At 30.8% G+C, this 25,655-nt stretch overlaps 1 protein-coding gene across 9 annotated transcripts in view; it reads left to right on the top strand.

Annotated features, from left to right (window-relative positions):
* Window positions 1-25,655, top strand: part of LOC122536121 (protein still life, isoforms C/SIF type 2) — a 33,644-nt gene that overhangs the window by 647 nt on the left and 7,342 nt on the right. For 3 of the 9 annotated variants that reach the window (XM_043668219.1, XM_043668218.1, XM_043668213.1), the window contains exons 2-21: window positions 2,414-3,054; window positions 6,511-6,695; window positions 6,763-6,881; window positions 7,029-7,236; window positions 7,415-7,659; window positions 7,879-8,437; window positions 10,277-10,630; window positions 10,811-10,867; window positions 11,123-11,294; window positions 11,573-11,800; window positions 12,533-12,662; window positions 21,021-21,166; window positions 21,275-21,542; window positions 21,660-21,803; window positions 21,890-22,072; window positions 22,437-22,691; window positions 23,010-23,180; window positions 23,559-23,745; window positions 24,459-24,725; window positions 25,200-25,480. In XM_043668219.1, coding sequence (XP_043524154.1) covers window positions 2,888-3,054; window positions 6,511-6,695; window positions 6,763-6,881; window positions 7,029-7,236; window positions 7,415-7,659; window positions 7,879-8,437; window positions 10,277-10,630; window positions 10,811-10,867; window positions 11,123-11,294; window positions 11,573-11,800; window positions 12,533-12,662; window positions 21,021-21,166; window positions 21,275-21,542; window positions 21,660-21,803; window positions 21,890-22,072; window positions 22,437-22,691; window positions 23,010-23,180; window positions 23,559-23,745; window positions 24,459-24,725; window positions 25,200-25,480 — 4,326 coding nt within the window. In that variant the 5' untranslated portion in view covers window positions 2,414-2,887. Of the gene's footprint in view, window positions 1-433; window positions 573-2,413; window positions 3,055-6,510; window positions 6,696-6,762; window positions 6,882-7,028; window positions 7,237-7,414; window positions 7,660-7,878; window positions 8,438-10,276; window positions 10,631-10,810; window positions 10,868-11,122; window positions 11,295-11,572; window positions 11,801-12,532; window positions 12,663-17,006; window positions 20,153-21,020; window positions 21,167-21,274; window positions 21,543-21,659; window positions 21,804-21,889; window positions 22,073-22,436; window positions 22,692-23,009; window positions 23,181-23,558; window positions 23,746-24,458; window positions 24,726-25,199; window positions 25,481-25,655 lie in introns of those variants that run through there. The other 6 variants (XM_043668214.1, XM_043668215.1, XM_043668217.1 and 3 more) reach the window with 6 other exon arrangements.

Genomic DNA, 25,655 nt, shown 5'->3' with positions numbered 1-25,655 from the left:
GAGAGGATATTGACATTTTCGGTCGAGGGGCGCGCATTCGTAGAAGAAGGGGTAGTGGGTAACGGGGTAGTCGCCTCTTTTACCCGATCCTGCAGTATCCATGACTACGCCGTTCGCGAGGATTTCGCGCGAAATACCGGAAATTTCGGACGCGTAATCTTTTATTTTAAATATACTGTTAGTGAATTGTTAGGTGTTTTAAATTCTGCTAAACGACGTAGGTCGCTAGATCGACTATCGCTTATTGTTTGACAAGTGATAGTTTGCGAACCATTTGCTTTCGGAAAGGGTGGATACCGTGATCTCACATCCCGTTACTACGACCGCGGTAGCCCATCCCTTCTTTGATTCTGTCCCTAACCCCTTGTTATCTATTCGTTTATCATTCTATCTCTTACTATACCGTACATTCTTTTCTCTCTTATTATTTCTCTATATCTCCTTTTCTTCACTACTTGGTCTTACTATTTTTTTTTTTTTTTTACTGTTACTTTACTTCCGCCTTTTCTTCTCATCTAAGATAAAACATATTCAACGTATCATCTTCCACTGAGGCGAAGATATCACCAATGGTGAGTTTCTTTTCGAAATTACAATAACAATAAGTCGAAATACCTAACGTATACAAATTGGTAGGCAACAAACAAGTAAACACAATAAGATATGTGTATTTATGTGGAAAGAATAAATATGTAAGAAAAAGAGAGGATGGAGAGGGAGAGAGAAGGGGAGGGGAGAGAGAAAGAGAGAGAGAGAGAGGGAGGGAAGAAGAGAGGGTGGAAGGCGAGGGTGGAAGAACCGTAAAAAGAAAAAGAACGAAAAGTATATGATAAAACGCATTCAAAGGATGTTCAGAAAGTAAGAAACGTTAGAAAGTCTTTAAATGAAAGTTTTTCTTGTTGACAATTAAGTAATAAGGGTTGATTAAGTGCCACATAGTAAATGAATACATGAATACATTCTACTTGGTGCAATGTTTACTTGAATTCTACACTTCGATTAGTGTCCATTTTCTTTCGATAATATAATTAATTATAGTGTCAAATGCTTTTGGTGATTAATCAAAACTTAATTTGAACCTCTACTGTTACTATTACTTGTTATTCATATCTACATATGTTAATGTCTATTTTATCTTAATATCTATTTATCAGATTAGCTGACACTAAATATTACATTTACTTAATTGTTTTTATTTCTTTACAGTAATTTTACATATTTTTATTTCTGTTTATCAAATGATTGCACCATAGTCAATATTCACAATCAGAAACTTGTATAGTTTTTTCAAAACAGAAATTACGATATTTGTAATAATAGATACATTTTGATAGTGAGCAGTATTAAGATGAAACAATAATTGTACAAATAGAAAATATACGTATTGTAGAGTAACGCGTATTATATAGGTGAAAAGTCGGTATCGGTTCAGTAACCCTCTCGGTAACGCCACCCCTATTATTATCCGTAACACGTCCACGCAACACTTTGTTCTGCTTCATTGACCTCGCTAATGTTTGTACCATCGTATGTCACTATGTCATCGAAATATTTCTTTTCACATGTCAAAATAATTTGAGAAAAAAATATAAATATAAAGGAAATAATAAACAAATTTTAAATAAAATAAATTTAAATATTAAATATAGTTATTAGATTTGTTTTTAACGTTATGAAGAAACAAACTTAAAAAAATAGAACGAATAAGATAAGTAATAACATTTCTCAATAAACAACATATATAGATTGACCTAGTTTATCTTGCCAAACGTTTAACATGTTTTATCTTTAAAATCTAGAAAAAGATATTATAAATAGATATACTCACAAATGTTTTATTATAAAATCATAACAAAAATACGAAATAACAAATAATTGGTTTTTCGTTGGATTGTATAAAACCAAATTAATTATATTTACCGTAGTTTTATTTCACAATTCTGTTTTTATGAAGATATAATTGGGATCAATGAAAAATTGAATTTATAATCTAAAGGTTACTTTTGTGCTGTGTAAAACGAGAAAACAATTAGTTATTATTTCAAATTTTTGATCATGTAATAAAGCATTTATGAAACATTTTATTATTAAATAACATTTTTTTTCTTATTTTTGGTGGTAGAATATCCTGACAACATTTAACGGAAACTATAAACTAGAACAGTTTGTATATTTTATATAAAGTTTGTATTTCTATATAAAGTTAATAAGAAAACTATCAAAAATTTGCTTAGGGTAATCATTAAAAAAATAATTTAAATTTAAATAATTATTTGTAAAACATGATTTATAGGGCTAATTATTGACACTGATATTTTTTATTTGTTTCTTTTCTTTCGACAATTTAAAAGAGAATAGTAAAGATAATAATGTAAGTAATTTTTAAATTAATATAGTACGATTATATTTTCAGCGATCATGTCAGGGACAAGCTGATGAACTTTTGAACACTTGCAATGATGTGACAATAAAGATATCTTCTCCTACGTCCTTTCTCATATCGCGGGGTATTGTCCCTGTTACACAGTGCTTCCCAGAATAGAACAAGAGAATGAAATAAAAATTATCATCGGCTAAATCGGTGATTAATGAAAACAGTGCCAAACGTCGATAGACAAACCAATCAACGTGAATGTTCAGCATCTTCATATTTCGAAAAACATCGATAATTAGGGAGCAAGAAAGGAGCAACAAAAATAATAACGAGAGGCTGCGAAACGCACAGAACAGAACAAAACAGAAGAGAACAGGTCGATTCAAATCTCAACGAACATAAGAAAAGCACAAACAAGAGAGAAATAGCGATAGTCGAAAAGAAAGCGAATTGATTATTGAAAGGTGGCGTGGGACAAGGAAGAATCACAGGTGGTATAAGAGAATAACAAGAATGGGCAATAAATTGTCTTGCAGTTGTGCTCCTCTTATCAGAAAGGCTTATCGTTACGAGGATTCACCATGGCAGGCTGGCGCAAGGGGAGGAATGGGCGGCAGCGGAGGTCGGCGGGGTGACACTGGCCACTTGCTCAGGTGCGGAAGCTTAAGAGAAAGGAAGAGGTGCGCATACCATACCATTCAACCATTCAACCATATCCATTCGACTCCATTATCAAATTTTACTTTTTAGGAACGCTACTCTCTTATGAACACACGTTGCCTCCCCTCCCCTAATTCATTTATCCACACACACATGCACACCTCAGGGAGAACATATTAATTTGAATTCAATTAATAGCTTTAAAGAAGAGCGTGCAATATTCCGTTCATATTATTTATTATAATAATGCTGGCTAAATACGCGTTTAATTAAATTGTTCTACCTGAATTTTTTTCTTCTTTCTCCTCCTTTCTTTTTTACTTTCCCTTTGTTTATCTTTCTATTATTTTCTCTCTAACACGCATATCTGTATGTATGTACCTGTATTTACAATCATCTACGCATTTCACGTCGAATCACTTTCTCTTCCTTTCTCTCTATTTTGACTTCATTTTTTGATACATATGTATCCTATTTTATCTGTTCCTAATCTTCTGTCATTTATTTGCCATCACTCACTATTTCAGCTTAAATTCTACTTTATCATATTTCTATCTTTTTTGAAACTGAAGACACATCATATTGTTTTATACTAGTTTAAAAAATCTTCAAAGTTTCATTTTTATACAATCTGTCATATTTTGTGGAAAGATTTTTATATCTAAATTTTTTCTCATCACATTTTCAAAAAATAAAATTTATCTTTGAAGATTTTTTGATCATGCCGTGACTAGTTATATATCTCTAGTTATGCTTAAAATTATTGTAGTTTTATTTTGGAAAACATACCCCTAGAATTATTTAAAAATTCTAATCATAGATTTTAGTGATATTTTGCTGATAGCATATTGTTCACTTTATAATATGTGCACTTGTATGAGATAATTTATTTTACATTTATTTATTTATTTTACTCATCAAATCGCGTCTTGCTTATATGACACACTGTCATGACGCATAACTGGGCCTGTAATATATTATTTTTAAAATTATTAAATTTTATTGTATGTACATTGCAATTTATAAAATTATGTTTCATACAATGTTCTTTCATACAGTATCTTCTATTCTAAAAAAGAAAATCGTGCATAATAACGCTGCACATAATATGATGATAGTAGGATTGCGATACATTGTAAGTTTAATTTGTATGAAACATGCACACTAGTTATTATTTAGCATATTGATATGCATGTCTTTTCAAAAATTGATTAAGAATACAAATATGCATCTTGTATTCTTTAATTTCAGAAGGTAACAAAAAATGAAAAGGAAAAGGGAAACGACAAAAAAATGTAAAAAAATGTAAAAATGCAAAACGTTTCGTATTACACGATGTCTAGTGAGGTATTCAACAAACTTCATTTATGTATTTAGGAGATCATTGCGAATAAAAAGAAAGTCATGTAAGTCCAATATAGGTCCATTTTGTTGCATTCTATATATATATATATATATGTGTGTGTGTGTACATTGTACATACGTACAAGTATTAATGTACACCTATGTTTTTAAATCATGAAAATAAAATGTAAAATTTAAATGGTATTCAGTCGATCTTTTATTTATGTTTGATTTGAATACATACGTAAATGATACCTCATATTTGTCAAATATAGAATTGTATTGCAAACGATAACTAATATGTACGATATTCACACATATAGCAGTTGAAAACAATATAAATTAAGTCCTAAATTAAAACTTGAGGAAGAAATATACATTGACCGTATATTCAGAACTATGTGCAATTATCAATAGAAGAAATATGCGAAATATTATTTGTTAAATCTTAGATTTTTAAAATTATTTGGAAATTAATATTCTGCCATTTTTTACTTAATATAGATGAAAATTAAATCTCAACAGCTTAAAACTCTCAATAAGACTATAATTTTGTTTATTCTCTTTCGTTTCGCTATGAAAATCTCTACTGTATGTTAAAATATAAATTTATTTTATCTCGAATTATTTGTGGCGATTTATTCTATCAGTCGAAATTTACCTTCATAAATCGAATGCGGTCTCTATTATTATAGTATAAAACTTGTGCTTATATGCTTTTTGAAACATAATGAAAAAAGAGAAATCTGGTCCTATTTGAGAAACCCAAATTGACCTTGATCTCGCTATGAAAACATTATTTTCGAAATTTTTATTATCACCAGTTGTTATACACTTGATACTGATAAATTTTATATTTTTCTTATTAAATCTTATTATGCTATAGCTATTATGTTATGGCTATTAATATAATATTATTAAATGATATGAAAAAATAATATAATTAAAATGTAATTATAGCTATAATAAACTAAGCTACATAAACGGGAAATATTCCGGAAATATTCTTATGAAGAATCCATTATATTCTTAATTCTTACATCCAAGCTATATAATGTAAACTGTCATTTATTTTTATAAATAAAAAAAGACTTTGAGTCACTGCATTTTGAAAGATATTAATCTTTTTATGAAGTCTTTTTAAATTATTTTGTTAAAATTTTCTTGTTAGAGAAACTGAATAAGACAAAATATTCATTGCTTGAAGATTTCTTCTTGAAATTCCAGTTTCTGAGATTCGATTATGATTATTATAAAAAATTAATTATTAAAAAAATTATGATTGTTATAAGAAATTATTATATTAAAAAAATTAGTAACTATTAGAAATAGGACATATTCTTAGAATATATTCTTTTGAAAAGTATAGAAAGATGTAATAGAATTCCGAAAGTGTCTCAAGTTTAAATTTAATAATATTTCTATACAAAAATATCTCACATCACATATTTAGACATTTGTATAAACTTTGTTTTCTGCTGATTTCGCATCTGTATTATCTTTCCCGTTTTATTCTTTATCTTATTTCTTCCAGCTATCTTTACCTTTATTTTAATTCCTTATCACTTTATCACCCAAAATATCTTTAAAATTTTTAGGGGAACAGATTTTTCTCGCGATTAAATCTGAAATGTAAATCCGTATTCATAATGAAATAATGAAATAAAATAGACCTATATTCAAAATTGAAGTTTGTTAATAACATTCACCTGACATCCAGTATATATGTATAAAAATTAAATCATATTATATATATATATATATATGATTTGATTTTTTTGTAAATTATTCAAAATATATATAATATATATATATAGTTCCATGTGTTCATATATGAGAAACGTATGAAAAGAGAAGAAGAAAAGAAAGAGAAGACCACAAAGAAAAAGAAAAGAAAGAAGAATAGGTAGAGGAAGAAGGGACAGACAGAATAGAAAGCACTATTTATAATTATATACTGTGCGTTACCATATTGTGCGTTGAATATTTAGCGTTGAATAATATTTAAATGTCTCTTTCGTTTGAATTATTTTTGTCCGTTCCCTTTCAATAGTAACCTCTTCAACGTACATGTATTTTAATGCAAAAGATATTCTTACTGTGACGTAAAATTCAGCAATAACAATTTTTAGACTGTGGGCCGAAGTGTTCCACGTAAGTGCCAGTGGGGCAGGAACCGTAAAATGGCAGCAGGTCTCCGAAGATTTAGTTCCTGTAAATATTACATGCATTCAAGATTCGCCAGAATGTATTTTCCATATTACCGCATACAACAGCCAGGTGGACAAAATTTTGGATGTACGATTGGTTCAACCAGGTAAGATTGTTATATTTTGATATCACATAAAAGGTGTGACTTATTAAAACAATTAATATTGTTCTAGGCACACGTATTGGACAAGCATCAGAATGTTTTGTTTACTGGAAAGATACAATGACGAACGATACGTGGGGCCTGAATTTCACTTCTCCGATAGATGCTAAACAATTCAGAGAATGTTGCGTAAGTTTATAACATAAATTGTTTGTAGTATGAGGTAATTTTGGACATGTAACTTCGGCTATTTCATCATTATCATAAAAACAGGGATCGGCATTAATTTTCATGGTATTCGAGTCATTTACAGTCATTAGTTAATTTTTCGTACAGTCACCGTCGTTCAAGATTTCAAGGAAAGCGTCCTCTTCTTACTCGTTGAAGCTTGAACCACCTAACAAACAAAAGATCAAAACACGGAGAAAGCCTTTGTCGACACCGGCATCACCGAGCAGATCCAGGGAACCTCAATGTACTTGTATGACCCCGGAACAACTTGCTAGGTTTCGAAGTCAAGAAGCTAGATATCGAGGCTTTTGCGGTACGACATATACATATGTTAAATTGTATAGGTTATTCTTGTTTAATAAATTATTGCTGACTGTTTATATTGACTCATTTACTTAAATGTTAATTTGCATTCCGATTTCACATAATAATACTATGAGCTTTAATTTGTCTTCGCCTGTTTCACAGTTCTTTTGTTATATATAATACAGGTACTTCTACGCTCCCGCGAACTATGGCACGATCAACGGAAGTTGAAATGACACCAGCTCGTGATAAAATAACTGCGGCAACATCCAGTGCGTCCCTTTACGATAATGTTAACAATACAAATGTAACACCAGGAAAAACATCGAAAGCAGGTGAATCAAAACAAAAGGAGAAACAAAGTGAAACCTGCCAAACTACACCAAAAACGGCAAACGTAGGCATTGAAACAGTCACCGTTGGATCACAGGTAAATTGTATAGCCATTCTGTATAATTTTTACATGTAATACGTAACATTAAAATTTAAACTAAAGTTTAAAGTTTAAGATTTAAGTAATTGATAAAATTAAGTAACTATTTGTAAACAAATGGTAATAAGTAAGTAAGCAAGTAAATAATCGTAAAAATAAGTAAAATATAAAAAAAGTTAAAGGATTAAGTTGTTTGACGTTTGAATTGAATTACAGATTGATAGCCCGGAAGAAAAAGGTGTCGGGATCTCTCCGAAAAAAGGTCAAAAGCAAAATCAAGATTCATCTACTCAACAAAATAATACTGAAATGTTAAAATCAGAGGGTACACAAGCTGGTGGTACTTTACAAAATAAATCTTTACGAAAAGAACAATTACATCATACAAAGTCTGCTGATTATACAGACTTGGAAATGCAAAATGGTAATATCTTTAACATAGTGAATAATAATCATAGTGGAAAGAAATCAAAAAGCAAGAGCACTGATGACATGAGGATTGAGAATGCACAGAATGGTGGAATTAGTTTAGATTCAAATACTTTGAAAAGAATGTTGAAACCAATATCGAGTATCGATAGTCCTGTTACATCTCCAGAGATGACCAGAAAAAGACATAGCCACCATAATTATCATTACCATCCGAGTAATAACAATCAGAAGTATATTATGCAAGAAACTGAAAATGAAAATTGTGCGCATCTATATCGAACACCATATAATAACAAATTCCAGGCAACTAGAAGCGTGCACGATATGGGACGTCAATACACTGGTACGATAACAATTTCATTCCGATACGAATATTTTTTATTTGTTTAACTTAAGATTTGGAACTTAATAAGATGCAAAATTCCTTTCTACATATATACATATATATATACATTTCTTGCACAAATTCTTTCCTCAAATACACAAGCGTATGCTGGAATTTTGTTTACAAAAGTCATTCGTTCGACAATAAATAAATAAAACAGTAAACAACAAATTTTAAGTTATAATAGATGTTCGAAATGGCGTATGATGCCCATTTCATCGATGTAAATTATTTATGTTTTAATTGTACCTTTGTTCTGTACTTTGTAATACTCTCCTTATATTAATCGTTGAATGTAATTATACAGAAGTATTTGTATGATGTAATACGAAGCAAACCATATGCAAGTACTAATTGACATTGTTAAAAAAAGTTTGAGAGTTTCTTCTATTGGTATCAATAAAGAACAATTCGTTATCTTTCAAACAAAGAACAATTCGTTAAGTTCTATATGTTAGAATTTTAATGAATAACAAAATATTACGAATTAATATGAATATTATTTCATTTAGTAAAAAGATAGATATATTCCTTGCGAAGAGATTCATCAATATGCTGAACGGATCAGATAGCGAATATGTGAAATATTGAGATACTGAAAGTTATAAGATATGAAATCCTCGACATCACAAAATTTATTGCTGAATTGCTTTTGTAGACTTTGGAGACTGTTGAAATCAGCTAAATATCTTTAAATAAAAAAAAGAGCAATTTAAGAAAAGATAGAAATAATTTTAGTAATCTTCGAAAACTCTCTATTATGTATGATGGTTCCCTCCGTATTGCACGACTTTTGTAAACAAAAATTATCTCAGCCTACATATTTATAAAGACAACAAAATTTCAATAATTTTTTAATTCTTTAATTTATTTCTTTTTTAAAAAGTATTTTGTTATTCATTATTATTAATGTTTGAAATTTTAATTCTTTTAACTGTTTGCATGTTATATATATGATATAAGTATCAGAAAAAACGAATATCTCTCTATCACATTTAATGGTATTATGTATATCTATACTTAAATACTTTATTTAAATACTTTATTTAAGTATAGATTTATATGCTTTATCAAAAGATCAAAGTTTGTGAATAATTATTGATTAGTAATTGTTTATTACAAACATAAAATATTAATCGCAATTCTTAAATATTATTGTGAGATTATGGTTACAGTATTTTGACGAATAAAGTATTATCTGAAATCTGAAGTGCGCACACAACAATCTAAATACATATTTAGTTACTTTAATAAGTTTGTCAGAACAATAGAAGACGCATCTACATATTGTAACTATAGCCTAAAGAAGGAAAAAAAAGCGAAACGGATGTTTGTACGTAAGCATCCCTGTTTCGAAAACTTTATGCTATGAAAAATTATTGTCGTAACGTTTTTTGAAGAAAAGTAATCGGACGACAGTTTTTTTTATTGATCACAGTACATACACACGCATACAGCATGGGTATAGATACATAAATTCCTTCAGACGCCGACATATGTTTATTAAATCTTAACAAATTAATGAAACATAGACATCTCTTTCGTAACTGTTTTTTCAAATATATACTAGCTTTCAGTTAGTATCATATTGTTTCAAGCGCTAAAAAAAAATTGGCATTATATATTCTATAAATAAATAAAAGAGTGCGTAGTTGATTAACAAGGATGCATGGCGCATGTCAAATTATACCATGGAATAAACGTGAACGCAAGAAAGTAACGATTCTTTACGTTCGACAACTGAATATAATCATCACATCGTGTCCAATTCCTGCATGAAGCCCCTGTTTGTCGTAGGCGGCAGAGCCAGGACCTATTTAGATTCGGAACGTAATCGATGTACAGGTGATATGTCGCCGCCATCGGATAATGTCATCTTCGATAATCAGTGTTACGCGACCACGCCAAGTTCGTCAAATGGAAATTCGGATATGGAACAACCCACTCACTGTAGTTCACGTCGCTGCAATGGTGGTCAACCGTATCAACAACAAAACATGCAATCTGTTTCAACACCTGGTAGTCCAACTAGTAGACTTCTTCTCGAATATGAAATGCATCTGAGAAACACTTTGGCCAAGGGTATGGACGCCGAGAGCTACAGTTTACGTACTTTTGAGGCATTGCTAACGCAAAGCATGGAAGATTTAGGTAAATAACAAATTTATTTTTCGCATTATCGACAAAATTTTATCTGTATTATGTACACACGTATTTTTTCTCTTCATTCTCAATTTTATTTTCCTTTCCTCTTCTTACTCTTCTCTTTCCTTAATTTCCTTGTCTGCCTTCTTTCCTTTTTCTATACTAAACCAAACATCAATGTTGCAGAATTCGCGAAAAATATACCGTTGAACATTCAACGTACACCTCACGTTTCACGAAGACGTAAGTTCTATTAAGTATCTTGTTTATTTCTTTAAAAGTCTTCGTACATATGTACTCCAAACTCTACTACACCTCACTTAACTTATTAATTCCATCGTAATACTTATTGGTATTTAATAACCAAAAGATACTGAATTAAAAGTTGTGAGCTGCTTTCGGCAATTAATTCATTTCGTTCAAATTCTTTAAACGGAAGAATTTTACAAGTAATATATTTTTTGTTTATCCTAAACACGTTTTTCGATATTTTTACAGGTTCTGGTTCTAATAAATCGTCAACATTGCCACTATCGTATCGTTATTCCAATGAAAGACAAAATAGTAAAGATAGGGATGGCTACTATAGCGATCGTAATGAAATGATTAGAGAGAAAAGAGATAGAGAAATTGATCGAGATCGTGGATATCTCAGTGACTATAATTCCAGGTAAATTTTCATTTTTCTTTATTAAATTATAGAACGCGCGGAGAATCTAAAAAAATTTCATCTTTTAAAAAAGTAAAATATTTCATTGTTTAAAATTTATTTTACCGTTGCTAGCGAGTTTTCTTTCGTTAGAAAACAAATTTTATTAATTTAATTTAATTTAATTGATATATCAGATAACTTGCAAAGCCTTTCTTGATCATTCATATTCAGAGTAATGAATAATGGAGAATGAACCATGGTAATGGAGATATATTAATGTTTTATAAATGTTTAAGATGTACCAGCTGCGTTGGAGAGTCTGCACGCGCTCAATGGTTTCGACATTCTGACGGATGGCAGTCTGGTAGCTCGACACTTGGCTCTGGTGCTTCTAGTTCTGTGAATCCAAGTTACACTGGACATAAACGAGATTCTCCCTGGGATTCTTTGCCATCATTAAGACATGAGGGCAGCCTTAATGATAGCGGATACAAATCAAATCGAACTGATTCTTTAGAACAAAGGTGAATAATTTGTTACAAAATATTCAACTAATCATAAAATTGAAAAACTATGTTTCTAATTAAGGAACACAGTCTATGCAGTATTAATTTTAAGATATTGATTGTGTTCATTTTTTTCATAATGCAGTTATATTTGTTTGCCTCACTATTAGATTTTTGTAGATGAAGTGGCTAAGTTCTTAATAAAATTTTCAACATTCACAGATTTCCTAAAAATAATATTAATAAAATTTCGAATCATCAAACTTTTCATCGAAAAATCAAATTTAACACATTTTGACTATTGTGAAACGATGTTAAAACTATTATAAATCTTTAATCAATTATTGTTGATAGCTGTTTGACATTTATTAATAATATTTCATTTCTAAACAAAATTTTTCATATGAACGGCAGATTATTTCTCCTTTCAACTTTGTTTTTCGAGAACAAAAAACTTGCATTAGCATTGTGAGTGAAGCTTTTACTTTGTTAATTTCAAGTTTTATAAAAAATGTATTCGAATCCATTTTTATTCATGTTTCATTTTGATATGTACTTTTTATATAGTTATACAACCGGTGACAAGAATTGATTTTACAGGCTTGTGAAATCAGTCATTTCATGCAACAATTTAATATACATTTATACCACTTGTTCATTCATTTATATTTTCTATTATCCTGTCAATCAAATAACAAACCCTTAAGATATAACACTTTGTGTGTATGTGTCTTTTTTCAAATTTTCCAGAGGCACGTTTGATAGACAAGACAGTGTAAGATCGGATTACATGTCTGACCGGGATGGCAGATATGGAATTGTTCAACAAGCTTCTCTGGAGAGTACAGACTCAAGAATTTGCTACTTGACGTCCTCGGAGGTGAGTTTCTTGAGTACTTGTTGACCTTATCAATCTGTTATATCAATATTCCACTTCAGCAATTCACTATTGCTTTACCTAACCGAACTTTGTAAGGTAAAAATATAAACGTAGATACTTGACTAATAATAGACACGATAAAATACAATAATTGTATTGAATTGAATGTTTTGTAATCAGAAAAGTTTATTCACTTATTAAAAATTCATGTAACGCAACGATACATTAGATTGATAAATATTTGCAAAAAGATAAATATATTTAAAAAAACTAAAAAAACTATAAATTACATAATTAAAATAGAGTCGAAAACAATTTCTAATTTCGAATTAGACAATACTTATTATAGAAATTTTTTGAAAATCATTCATTTCTACTTAGTTTACTTTGTATTTCATTTATATAAATGAAAGTTCAATTCATTTCTACTTAGTTTACTTTGTACTTCATTTATATAAATTTTACCTTTAGGTAATAAATGATCATATTTTCTTGGAAAATAAATATCATTTAGTCGTAAAATAAATATAATTTTACGTGCTATACCTATATGATTAGTGAAAAAAAGTCATGTATATTAAAAAAACACGTATCTATTTGTTGAACGTCGATAACCTACTGACCCTGCTTACACATATCTTACACAAGTCACCTTTCAGCCTATTTCTATGCATCATACTTGAACGTTGGTGATATTTAGTGTCGCTTCTGTTTTCTCTTTATTAACTCGTACTATAATATAACACAATATAATACTATGTAGGGAAAAGTTTTATTGATGTTGTACCTATAAAAAAAAATATTGCATATAATGCAACATCTGTTTATTCAAATATACATATATTGAAATAAACTTGCAAAACTGAACGAAAAAATTATAAAAAAAAATATTTTGTTGAAAATTATGTATGAGACAAGATGGGACAGCTTTAGTTTACATGTATCATATCTATACGCGATATCTTCGTTTTCATCTTCTTCTGTAGTATACGCTACATGTAGTGAATTATTTAATCTTATTTTATTTTCTATTCTCTATTCAAATGTGGTCTTGGGTACTCAAAAGATGTAATTGCTTTACGATAACTCATTTTCGTAATTATTTGAAATAAGGTCAATTTTACTAATTCCAAAGACCTTGAAATACGTGAAAATCATTTTAAATAACTTTCTCCTATATATGTTACTGCCGCACCGATTTTCGACTCAGTTTCTGAAATATTCATAAAAAATTCTGGCGAAATTTCTGAAAGTATGTAAAGTCCGATTTAATTGAAATTTTGAAGATAATTTCATTTTGAATAAAAACAATATTACGAATAGGGATGAATCTTCTGACTGGTCGGCCGACTGTTTTATGACATAGTCTAACTCAAACATTCATTTTAAAAAATGATCAACTTCTTCTAAAGAGAAGTTTCCGTATTACATTATAGATTATGAATCTAATCACACTACACGTCAACAGCTATTTCGAAAATTGCCGAAAACGTTCCTATCATTTTGAAATAATTCACAAAAATAAGTAATTCTTAATGAATAAGTGGTCTGTGGAATGAAACAAATTGTTATTTGAAACATGTATTATTTAATGAAGTATATTTGGGCGAATATATCGATACAAATCCAAAAGTCATTGAAATCAGTGAAATTTATCTTTTAAAACATATAAAACATTTTCTCACAAATGCCTCGGCAATATGAATAGAGGAAAAGAATGAAGTAGAATGATTTTGATAACATATTTTAAGATCGTTGATATTGATAAGATCACCCATACTCCAAATAATAGTTCATTTTTTTGTATAATTGTTTTCATAGTTTTCCGCGTTGATTCTTGATTGACATCGACTATATGTTTTTGTTTTCCTTTTGTCCGAGTTATTTTATCTAAAAACTAGAAGTTTATGAAAGTTCACCTTATCCCAAGTGTTACATCAATGATAATATTTTTATTTATTTGTAAATATTACGAGTAGATAAATAAGTAACCCAAGAAATGGTCACAATATTCAATAAAATTGAGAATTGTTTCTTATTTGTTAATGTTTAAACTGTAATAGAATAAAATTATAATCGTAAGAATGAATACTCTGACTAGCAAACAGATAAAAACGCAATAAATTGACTATAGCTGACTAGGTAATGTATGATATGATGCAGAATTCAAGAATTTCTCTTGTTTGAAAGCACAACAATTAGCAAAAAATAAATTGTCCTACGACCCATCTTGCCTTCTTTCATGTATACTTTAATAAGATAAAAAAAAAAATATTCTCAAAGAGGGATGAATTTAGTATTCTGTTGAACATCTATTTGAGTTGTATATGTGTGCATGATATTACAATATGTAATTTGTTGTGAAGACATTTTGTGTTTACAGATGAACATATGTAAATGTAAATGATTATATAGAGGATTTCTTCCTTTTATTGTACAATCATCCTGAATATACGCCTACAAAAGTATTGACTCATATAGTTAATATATTTCTCTACATACACATACGTAAATATACGATGAGTCACATAACGTGGCGATTTCAAATAACTCGACTACTTACTGTACGAAAAATTTCCAAACAAAGGTTGCATGGTTCTCCAAAGGATATGCAGTATTGTAATCGCTTCATTTTTAATACTTCGCATTTTTATCGAGATACGAAAGTTGTCTTCATATTATTTTACTACGCCTAATATTTCTTTTTAAATTCGAATAAAGCATCTGTGCAAAAGAGTATTAAAGTCTAGATTAATAACTATTGAAATATTATGTTACAATTAATGCATTTATTTAATCGTATTGTAGATGAACAATGAACACTTTTTCAAATGTTGTAATTATTACGACGTGCGTATCAGCAATACGTTTTCACATATCTATCGACTGTTGTTGATGGCTCGCGGTAAACTTCATTTTTTAATACTGCCCAAAAGAAACAAACGAACAAGTAGAATATAATGTTTCGTTTGGTTTTTGTCTTGATATGATATTTTGGTTTTTGCAATATTTTCATCGTACGCATCGCACAAACGATTATTATATTGTATTTTTTGTATTAATCATAACAATAAACACAGTTTCTACAATTTTATTTTTACTTTAAATAACTGAACTCAGATACCGAAATATCTCATGTTAATGATGTTGTCATAGTGTAACAAGAATTGTGTTATAAATATAACCTGTCATCATAAATGTAGTTGTATTACAGTTACATTAACTAATCGTATTTCCTAACACAAAATAATTAATTTGAGAATATCTCGAGAATATGAACGATTTTGTATAATACTTCTTTTAATACTTCTTTTACGCAAAATTCAATGTTTCATTTGATTCCAAGAAAAAATATTAGGCATCACATTTAAAAAATTGAAGGCGACATTCATATCTCGATAAAAAAGTAACGTAATGACAAAAACGATTAAAGTACTTACTCTATACCTGCTGGAAAATCATGTAACTTTTGTTTGAAACATTTTTTCGTATAGTGAGTAATTTACGAATTAGGTGAAGCCATATTGCGAGATTCAGTCTGTATATGTAACAGAAATTGATATTAAATTGAAAAATTTGAAAAAGTGAACAAATAGAAAGGAAAGACGAAAGAAATGAACAAATTATTATGCAAATAATTTTTCGAATTTGTAACAATAATCAACACAAATATACATTCCATGTTATTTCGGGTTCGTAACTTTTGCAATCGCTAAATCCTTATTTTCTGAGCTTTTATCGCAGGATACTGTAAATACGTACATATACATACATACATACATACATACATATATATTACTAAAGATTGATAATGCAAATCTCTCGAGATAAATTCTTTCTTTAATAACACAATTACAATTAATATATCAATTGACTATGATACTGGTATACTGGTATTTGACATTTTTTTGTTTTGTAAGATACGTAAGAGAGAAAGCATCTTCCACTTTCGGGAAGTACTTTTTTTTCAGCTAAAAGTCCTAGAAGGTAGAGAGGATGCTGAAAGAGCAGTAAACAATGATAATGGCGATAATAGCAGCAATATCAGCAACAATTGCAACAGTAGAAATATCAGCAATAGTGGCAATCAGTACCGATATTTACAACTTATTCTTCTCTATCGCTTCTCCACTGCCCTCCCCAACCGTTTTTTCTGCTGTCATCTATTTTCTTATTCCAATTCTCGATACTTCCGACCTCTTCCATTGCCTCGCCAACCTTTCCATTCCCCTACTCTTCTTATTACCCCTACTACCCCAAGTAACCGACTACCCTGACTACCCCGACTACCCCGACTACCCCGACTACCCCGACTACCCCGACTACCCCGACTACCCCGACCCCCATTCGGCTGCACAGAACGAGTGAGCGAGCGAGGTATTGATTCCCCTCGCGGTAGCAGCTCTACTTCTCTGTTCTCCAGCGCCCCAGTCGGAAGCAACTCACGTTCGTGGCTGCGGCCCACTAATTCACTGCTTGTTCGCGTAAAGTCAAGAAGCGAGCTCGATCATTATCGAGTTCAGCGAATAAGCTCTGAGAAATTAGAATCGATTTCTCTAGTCATAAAAGTGGTCATTTCGTTTATCCGCTAGCAATTAGCGGTTCTCCAGAATTTTGGAAACCAATACCGTCTGGAATCTCTCCAGCGGAATATCACGCGTATTTCACAATGAATGGAGATACTAGTGACACATCTGAAGATTGGCTGTACATGCAACGTTCGGTTATCATACACTGTTGAAAAAGAAACGTTACGGTTATTTGCACAAGATTTTGATTCTGTAGTGAATAAGTAAAATCTTATCAGAAAAGTATACGAATCTGCAGTCTCCTGCGTAGCACCTACACAGTTATACAACTACATCGAACAGCCTCACTAGAAAAACGGACAAGAATATTAATATTTCCTAGAAAAGTTTTTCTTTTGGAAGAATTACATTTATAATATTTTTTCAACACGTGCAGGTTCACGTGGTATGGTATTGACAAAGAATAACTACGCATCAAGTTCTTCAACTAGTTTTAGAAAATATTTACGTGAACATTCGAATGATTAAGTACCTACTTGACATATTTATTATTTTCACTAATCTGCTCGATTTCGCTTAGCAACGATTTCCTAAAATATTTAGATTTATAAATTAGAGAAACTAGGAAGTAATGAAATAATAAACCCATTTCAGTAGATGTTGTTTTGAAGTACAAAAGAAGAAAAGAAGAAGAGGAAAAGAGGAGAAGAGGGAAGAAGAAGTGGAGAGGAGGAGACGAGAAAGAGGTAAACGTGAATTAGATATATGGAAAAGTATAAAAAATGTATGTGGAATACACGAAGAGGGAAAATAGGAGGATAAAGGACGTGTATACGGATAAAGAGAGAAAGGAAGAATAATTTTAGAAAAGAATAAAGATATTTCAGTTGGGCAGTTAAATGAATAGATTATAAAGGAAGGGTGGAAGGCAAGATACGAGATTTGGTGTTCGAATAGAATATGTATAATACATATATAACGGTATAGAGAACATGATATTGAGAAATGTAACATATTTTTATACAGAGAGTTCATTTCTATACGTATATTGCAAAAGTATTCTATATATCTACTTTTGAAACCTATCCACTTACTAAGAAAGAGTAACATTTTTGGAATAATCATTTCGATTTGTTGATCAATCCCGAGATTTGATTATCACTATCAAAAGATCGATGAAAGTATTAAGAGAAAGAAAAGTTTTATTCAAAAGAGAGAGGAAGAGAGAGGAGAAAAGAGAGAAAGAGAGTGGAAGAGAGAGGGAGAAAAAGGGAGAAAATTTTCTTCCGCACGTATTTTGAAGGAGGAAAATCAAATTGAAGGATAAAATCGTCCTTCTTGAGAGATATGCTTATAAACAATATGTACAGTACAAGATCACAATATATTCGCAAAATTGTCGATTTTCTAAAACAGATTCATTCTGGCTTTACAAAACAGAAAATCACATAAAAGGAATCTTAGTATTAATCTGTATAGTGCAAAAACAGTTTGCCTTAAATAGAGATTACAAATGTACAAATAATTGGAAGATTTTCATGTTACAACGGTAATATTATTATAATATTTGCTCCTATGTAACGAAAAAAAAAAACTCCTACGTAGCAAGAAGTTTGCTTCTATTGTAGCAAATATTGAAAAAAAAAAGATATATCAAATATATTATTATAACGTGTAAAATATTGAAATCGATAAAGGAATTTGTCTTTTATTTTTGTCATTTCTCTTGTTTTTTCTCTACATACATACATACATACATGGCTACGCGGCTCTTATGGACTCGTGGACTACAGAGTAAAAAGCTCTTGGTCAGAGCGATAATCTAATGACCATAGAAAATGCACAATGCACGACGACTGTGCCTGTTTTATTTCTTATGCACGTTCATAATTAACATTTTACATCTATTCAGGAAGCTGTTCGAGCCATACGCTGTCACTTTTACTAAGAAGATTGTTCAAATTTTCGACCGACGGGAAGAATTTATGCCTTAAACATTTACTTTAAGCTGGTTGAGACAACCAGTTTCTGTAATGGTTAATGCAATGTTTGCCAACTTAATTACATTCTTTCATGTTTTCCATCATAAGAGGGAAACACGATATGAAATGTTATAGCGCAAGATGCTTTTAGACACGTTCAAATTTGAATCAAATTAATGAAGAAATTGAACGAATCTTCCAAATACAAAGTTGAATCGACAGATCGTCGATTCCTCCGCCGTCCAAACGACAATAAAGGCATTGATGGAAAAAAATATGAAATGAAGGTCAAAGTGACTACGATGATTTTGATGAATTGAAATTAGAATTACAAGATTACTCTTACCGATTAACTGTTTAGAAAAAGTTAATTCGTTTTCTCTCGTTGACTCTTCCATCTAAACAAAGATCTTTTTATTTGATTCAGCAAAAGCATCAGCATAACGAAGTATATACGATAATGGTAGAACCGAAATGGTCAATCAAATGCATGAATAGTACGTTGAATCTGTTGAATCCGAGTAGTAGCTACACAGATTTGAAAACACTTCATAAGAAACATTGCAAAAAATATTTTTGCCTTTGCAAAAGGCATACCATCAGTGTAATATGTATCAATGAAACGAGGAAATTGTATTGGTTTAATTGCAAGAACGTTCGTGAAAAGGTCAACTTTGGTCTCGGTGACGGTTACTACTACAAGTTGCTCAGGATTATTAACAGTGCTTTGAACACTTGGGCGCAGCATTACATCGACGGTCTCAGCATTGCCCGTAAAGAGATCATGTTCAAGATAAACGGTACCGCCAAGAAAAATATGAAGCTTCTGAAGGAAGGTTGTTACTGTCATTACCATCCGCACATGACAGCGGATGCTTGCAACGCCGACTTTCTAAAAAAAGTCGTAAGTTTTTGGGCTGGCGAAGGCCTTAGGGGAATACGCGAAAAGCTTCGCGGTATGACAAATTATGCTAAAAAGGTAGAGACACGACAGTTTCCGCGTTATTATTCTTTGCAGTTATACTTTTGTTTTCGTTAGCACCTATTATTATTATTATTATTATTATTATTATTGTTATTATTATTATTATTATTATTATTATTATTATTATTATTATTATTATTATTATTGTAATAGCCATTACCGTTACCGTTACCGTTAACGTTACTGTTACCGTTACTATTACTGTCACTATTACTGTTACCGCATTAGCATTACTGTTATCATTATCGTTACTGTTACTGTTGCTGTTACTATTACCATTATTGTTGTTGTTACCTTTACATCGTTATCGTTACCAAAATCAATATCAGTATTTATACCAATATCTTTTCTACAAAGTTATATGATGATTTTTTTATAGTTAATCCAATTGATATGTAAAATAATAGAATTTGTAAGTAAGTATTTTATAAGTACCAAACATCTCCGTTAATATTCATGGGTGGTGTGTCATTTTTATTCATCACTATAATCAGTATACATATATTGTTACTATAAATGAAAGAAGCATTAGCCCGTCACATATCCTCTTGTTTTTTTTCTTTTTCATTTTCTTCTATGTACATACGGATTCTGATTATTTTGTTGTAATTTGAGACATAAATACCATTTATACACAAATGTACACAAATGTAACACGAATATACACCAAGTAGTTTTTATTTTAGATTGCATTTACGATCGTAGTAAACGTTACATCTCTAAATACACATCACTTGTAAAATATCGACTTTTGCATTTGAGATTAAAAATAATGTGTTTACGTATTCTCTTGTCATTCCTGTTCATTGAAAATTCCTTGGAGAATAGACGAATCGAAAGGTAAAGTTAATAAATGTTGTAGATGTCAGACGATGATAAAATGTCGCTAACTACTGCTGTTAGCGACGATGACGATGGTGAAAGTGTCATAAATTCACCCTATCGAGGAAAACAGACTGGTACCGCTGCGGCTTCGTTCAATTGTACGGGAGCAGTTCGAAAGGCTGGGTAAGTGAACAACAAATAATTATTATAGAATTTCGGGAATGAGAGATTGTTGAACTAAAGTAGGCATGCAAATTTACATTAAGTTTTCTAACATAAATTTCGTCGCAGATTTTTAAGTGTGAAAAAATGGCTATTACGAAAAAAGCATCAGATCGAGCTCGCGAGAAAGAGAGGTTGGAAAGGTTACTGGGTTTGCTTAAAAGGGACTACCCTTCTCTTTTATCCTTGCGATTCACAAGAAAGTAGAGCCATGGAGGCAGCGCCAAAACATTTGATTATAGTTGATGGTGCGATAATGCAACCAATTCCAGAACATCCAAAACGAGATTACATATTTTGTTTAAGCACCGCATTCGGTGATGCTTATTTATTTCAGGTAAATGTGTGTTTCGAAATAATGATACGATTACGAATCATTGTGCGTTATATACTTTCCTGTTGACTGTTTCATTATCAATCATGAATCCGTGGTCCTTTTTTATTCTTACATCAGGCTCCGTGTCAAGTGGAACTCGAAAACTGGGTGAACAGCATACATTCCGCTTGTGCCGCTGCATTTGCACGTCATCGTGGTAAAACCGGAACCCTTCATTTATTGCAGGAAGAAATATTTCGTTTGGAGAAGGCGATAGAGTCGGCAAGTGAACCGAGTATACATATGTATTAGCTTTCAGCGATAGAAAGGAAAAATCGTTTAATATCTCTCTCGTCTTTTTTTTTTAGGACCACAAACTGAAACACATGGCGGACCTTCAACAATCTGTTGTGTCTGACGTGGAAACAAGACAGCAAATTAACAATCAGATTATTCAATGGGAGGAAAATTTAGAGCGACTTCATTGCGAACAATTCCGACTGAGATGCTATATGGCAAGTTTGCAAAGCGGTGAATTACCAAACCCAAAGGTAACTATATACTTTCATCACACTTTCACTTAAACATTGTATATATTTGATAAATATAACAGTTACAAAGTTACTAACAAAACGAAATTTTCGTCGATGGTATGGGCGACTTACTACGAGTAATCTGTAAAATATCACATTTGTATAAAACATCCTTATAATGCACGTTACTTTAACGCTTACGTGCATAATTTATCCACGTTATAGAACATAATAGAGAATCGGAAGCTCCTATCGACCATCGTGAACCGTAAATAGAATCTTGTAGAACTTCGACGAGCCAGTTTCCGCTACATTAGTAGGGGCAGCTGATAATCCTGATACAAGAATCATCTCGATTCAAATTTTTTTATTTTTTCCGTAGAGTTTATTGACGCACGTATCTCGTGCTACGAAGCAGACATTAAACAAATTGGGAGTCTTCACCGTATCGTCATTTCATGCTTTTATATGTGCACGAAGTCCTTCGTTGCTGAATAATCTACTAGCAGGTCGAGGAGCTACCAAGAGAAGACCACCTTTACTCTCGAGATCTAATAGTGGATCAAGTAGAAGATCCCTTCAAATATCGTCTAGAGATGACGAGAAAACCGTGAAGGTGTACGTACCGGAGAATCAGGTAAGCGAGTCTAATTGTACGTACGTATCTATTTATAAAAGAAAGAAAAAGATGCCTAATTACTAGAAGATGCGAATATTAATAGCAATTTGATTATCCAAGAAAATTTATGTGTATGTATTTATCTTTCTTCCTCTTTATCCTTGTCTGTTTTCTTCTTGAAAACTTGACGTTACCTAACATTATGTATATCTATACATAATATATATTCTTTGTAAAAATTTTCGAAAATTGGAAAAATAGAAAAGAATATAATATCGCAATGGTAACTTTATACACTGACGCCATAAATATCAGATTCTACGTGTTTATTTTTAGCTGGTATCGGTATTTGTGCGTGATGCTATGACAGTAGAAGAATTCCTTGCAAGTGCTTGTAACAGGAAAAATCTTAATCCGATGGAACATTTCGTTCGCGTAAAAAAACGACGCGACATGGAGGATCATAATTATTTCGTGCCACATAGAACGGATATGATAGAAACTTATGTAAGTATCAGTGTCATGTTATATGTTACAAAGGAAACTATTCGTTTATTTATATTACTTTTTTAAAAATCTATTTAAACTCGTGGTTTAGTAATTCTATATAGATATACACTTCTGAAATGACGTTAAAAACATGTCAGTAGTAGAATAATTGTATAGCGAGATGTACTTTACGTCTATATTATAGTATAACTTGTTGTTGATTAAAAGTATAATTATCTGATATTGAATCTCTTCAATACTATCTCATATAAATTTTCATTTTTATTCCTGGCTGAAACTATCACTATTATCAGGAACAAAAGAGATGTAATGAGCTGTAATCATGATGAATAGCTTGTTGCAAATAAAGAATAACAAAATAATTATATATTTCAGTTGCACACTCATGAAATTGTTGAAGTTTGCGCAAAAATCTTATATCAAGTAGAACTACAGAGAAACACCCTTGAACAAATGTGGGGCTTTTCGGTGGAAGCAGAATTAATTGAGAATTCTGATCGACAGGATGAATTATGTTGTTATGTTAGCAGGGTTGAAGATAAAAGCGTAGCAATGCAAAATGGTAAGATAATTAGCATGCATTTTTCAACTACACATATAAATGAAGCACAAACGTATACATCGTACAGTAATCGTAATCATAAGTTATGTCATAAGTTATAATTGTGTGATAGTAAACACATTGTACAAATTAAATCAATCATCTATTTATTTTTATTCATTTAATATAATGATCACCTATACTTGCAAACTCAAATTTAATATATTATTCTTCAGAGAAAAATTTAATAAAAATGCATGTTCACATAAAACTGCTTGATGTAATATAAATAGGAAATCAGTCAGGCAAGCTCAAGATCCTCTTCCCATCCCTCTTTGATCTAATTTAAGAATGAAGGTGAGATACATGTGGAAACACAAAGTCGGGTGACCTTAATCAGATTTTTTTTTGTCTACATCTACAGAATATTTTGTAGAGAATGACATTGAAGGGCATTGATTTTTTTCTATTAACTGAGCAAATGCACGCTCACATTTTTCAACGAAGTGAGACACGCATAATGCAGATACACGCTATATGTCATACATATAAATAATCATGTTTTAAATACTACACATTAATGTAATTTATTACATATTAAACAATACACATTAAAGTAGTAATGTATTACATTTTAATTTCTCGTGTATTTTTCGAATATTATGATAATATTCTTTCTTCCTTTTCATCTTATTTCTCCAAATCAATGCAAGTACTTATTTAATATTTTTCAGGAATCATTAAAGGAGACGAGATTATGGTAATTAACGGTGCAATAGTGAGCGATTTAGACATGATGTACTTGGAAAGTGTATTGCAAGAAGAAGTTGGTCTATGTATGATGATGAGATCTTCGCGAACTGAACCTCCAGATCTCACGGGCATAATGAGAGTCACTGATGACATAATCGAAAGTTTGGTTTGCCCGCCACCACCTTCTGAACCACCAGTTATTAGCGAAGAAATGATATCCGGCTTAATTGTTCCAGCTCCTGGATGGAGTAAGAATTTTTATTTGCTCGACTGACTTTTTTATTTTTTGATCAATAACTATTCCATGTTTTCTTATCTTGTGTTTTTTATTTTCTCTATGTCTGCTTGTATAACATCCATTTTCCGTTCCCTAAAGATCTTATTATAAGATATTGTTTTATTACTAGTATTTTATTCTTATTTTTATTTGTAGTAGTAGCAGTAGTAATAGCAATAGCAATAGTAGTGGTAATAACTAGTAACAGCTAGTAACAATAAAGATAATGATAATAATGATTTCAAATAAATTTTTAATTAATTAATTTTATTTATAACAAAAAATTATAAAATTTTAGTTATATACTACAAAATTATAGAATTATTGTTACAGAGTATAGAGTGTTTATCTATTCTATTCAGTAAAATGAAATTAAAAATATTAATATTATCAGTATATATGTATATCTGTGTGTATATCAATGTATATATGTCGGTGAATATAGGCAAAGAAAGTATCGCGCAGGAGTGTACGTCAGCATCTCACATGGAAAATGGCAAACAAACATCTCGCACAAATTCATTCGAAATAGAAAATTTATTAAAAACCGCTGAACAAGTAACGGGAATCTGTCGGTCACCTGGTGAAACAAGAAAATCTAGTCCCACTGGAAGCGTTGTTAGCTCTCATTCTCAAGCTATGACACCAAGTCGGCAATTAACCGATGCTGAGAAATTAAAGAAAGTTATTCTAGAATTAATCGAAACTGAGCGTACTTATGTAAAGGTATGTTTGATTACAGGTTTTTTTATAATTTTATTAGTATAACTTTGTTTTGAATTTCGAATTTTTGTATCTTAATATTGTTACCGTCTTAATGGAATAGAAAGATGCAATGTTTTAAAAAGATATTTTAATATAAAATCGTGCATATCTATAAAAATTTTTTCAAATATGAAAT

This window comes from Frieseomelitta varia, unplaced genomic scaffold, assembly GCF_011392965.1.
Source record: "Frieseomelitta varia isolate USP_RPSP 00005682 unplaced genomic scaffold, Fvar_1.2 scaffold_80, whole genome shotgun sequence".
Lineage (NCBI taxonomy): Eukaryota > Metazoa > Arthropoda > Insecta > Hymenoptera > Apidae > Frieseomelitta > Frieseomelitta varia.
Note: the sequence above shows the minus strand (reverse complement) of the source record. Positions and strands in the feature narration are given on the sequence as shown.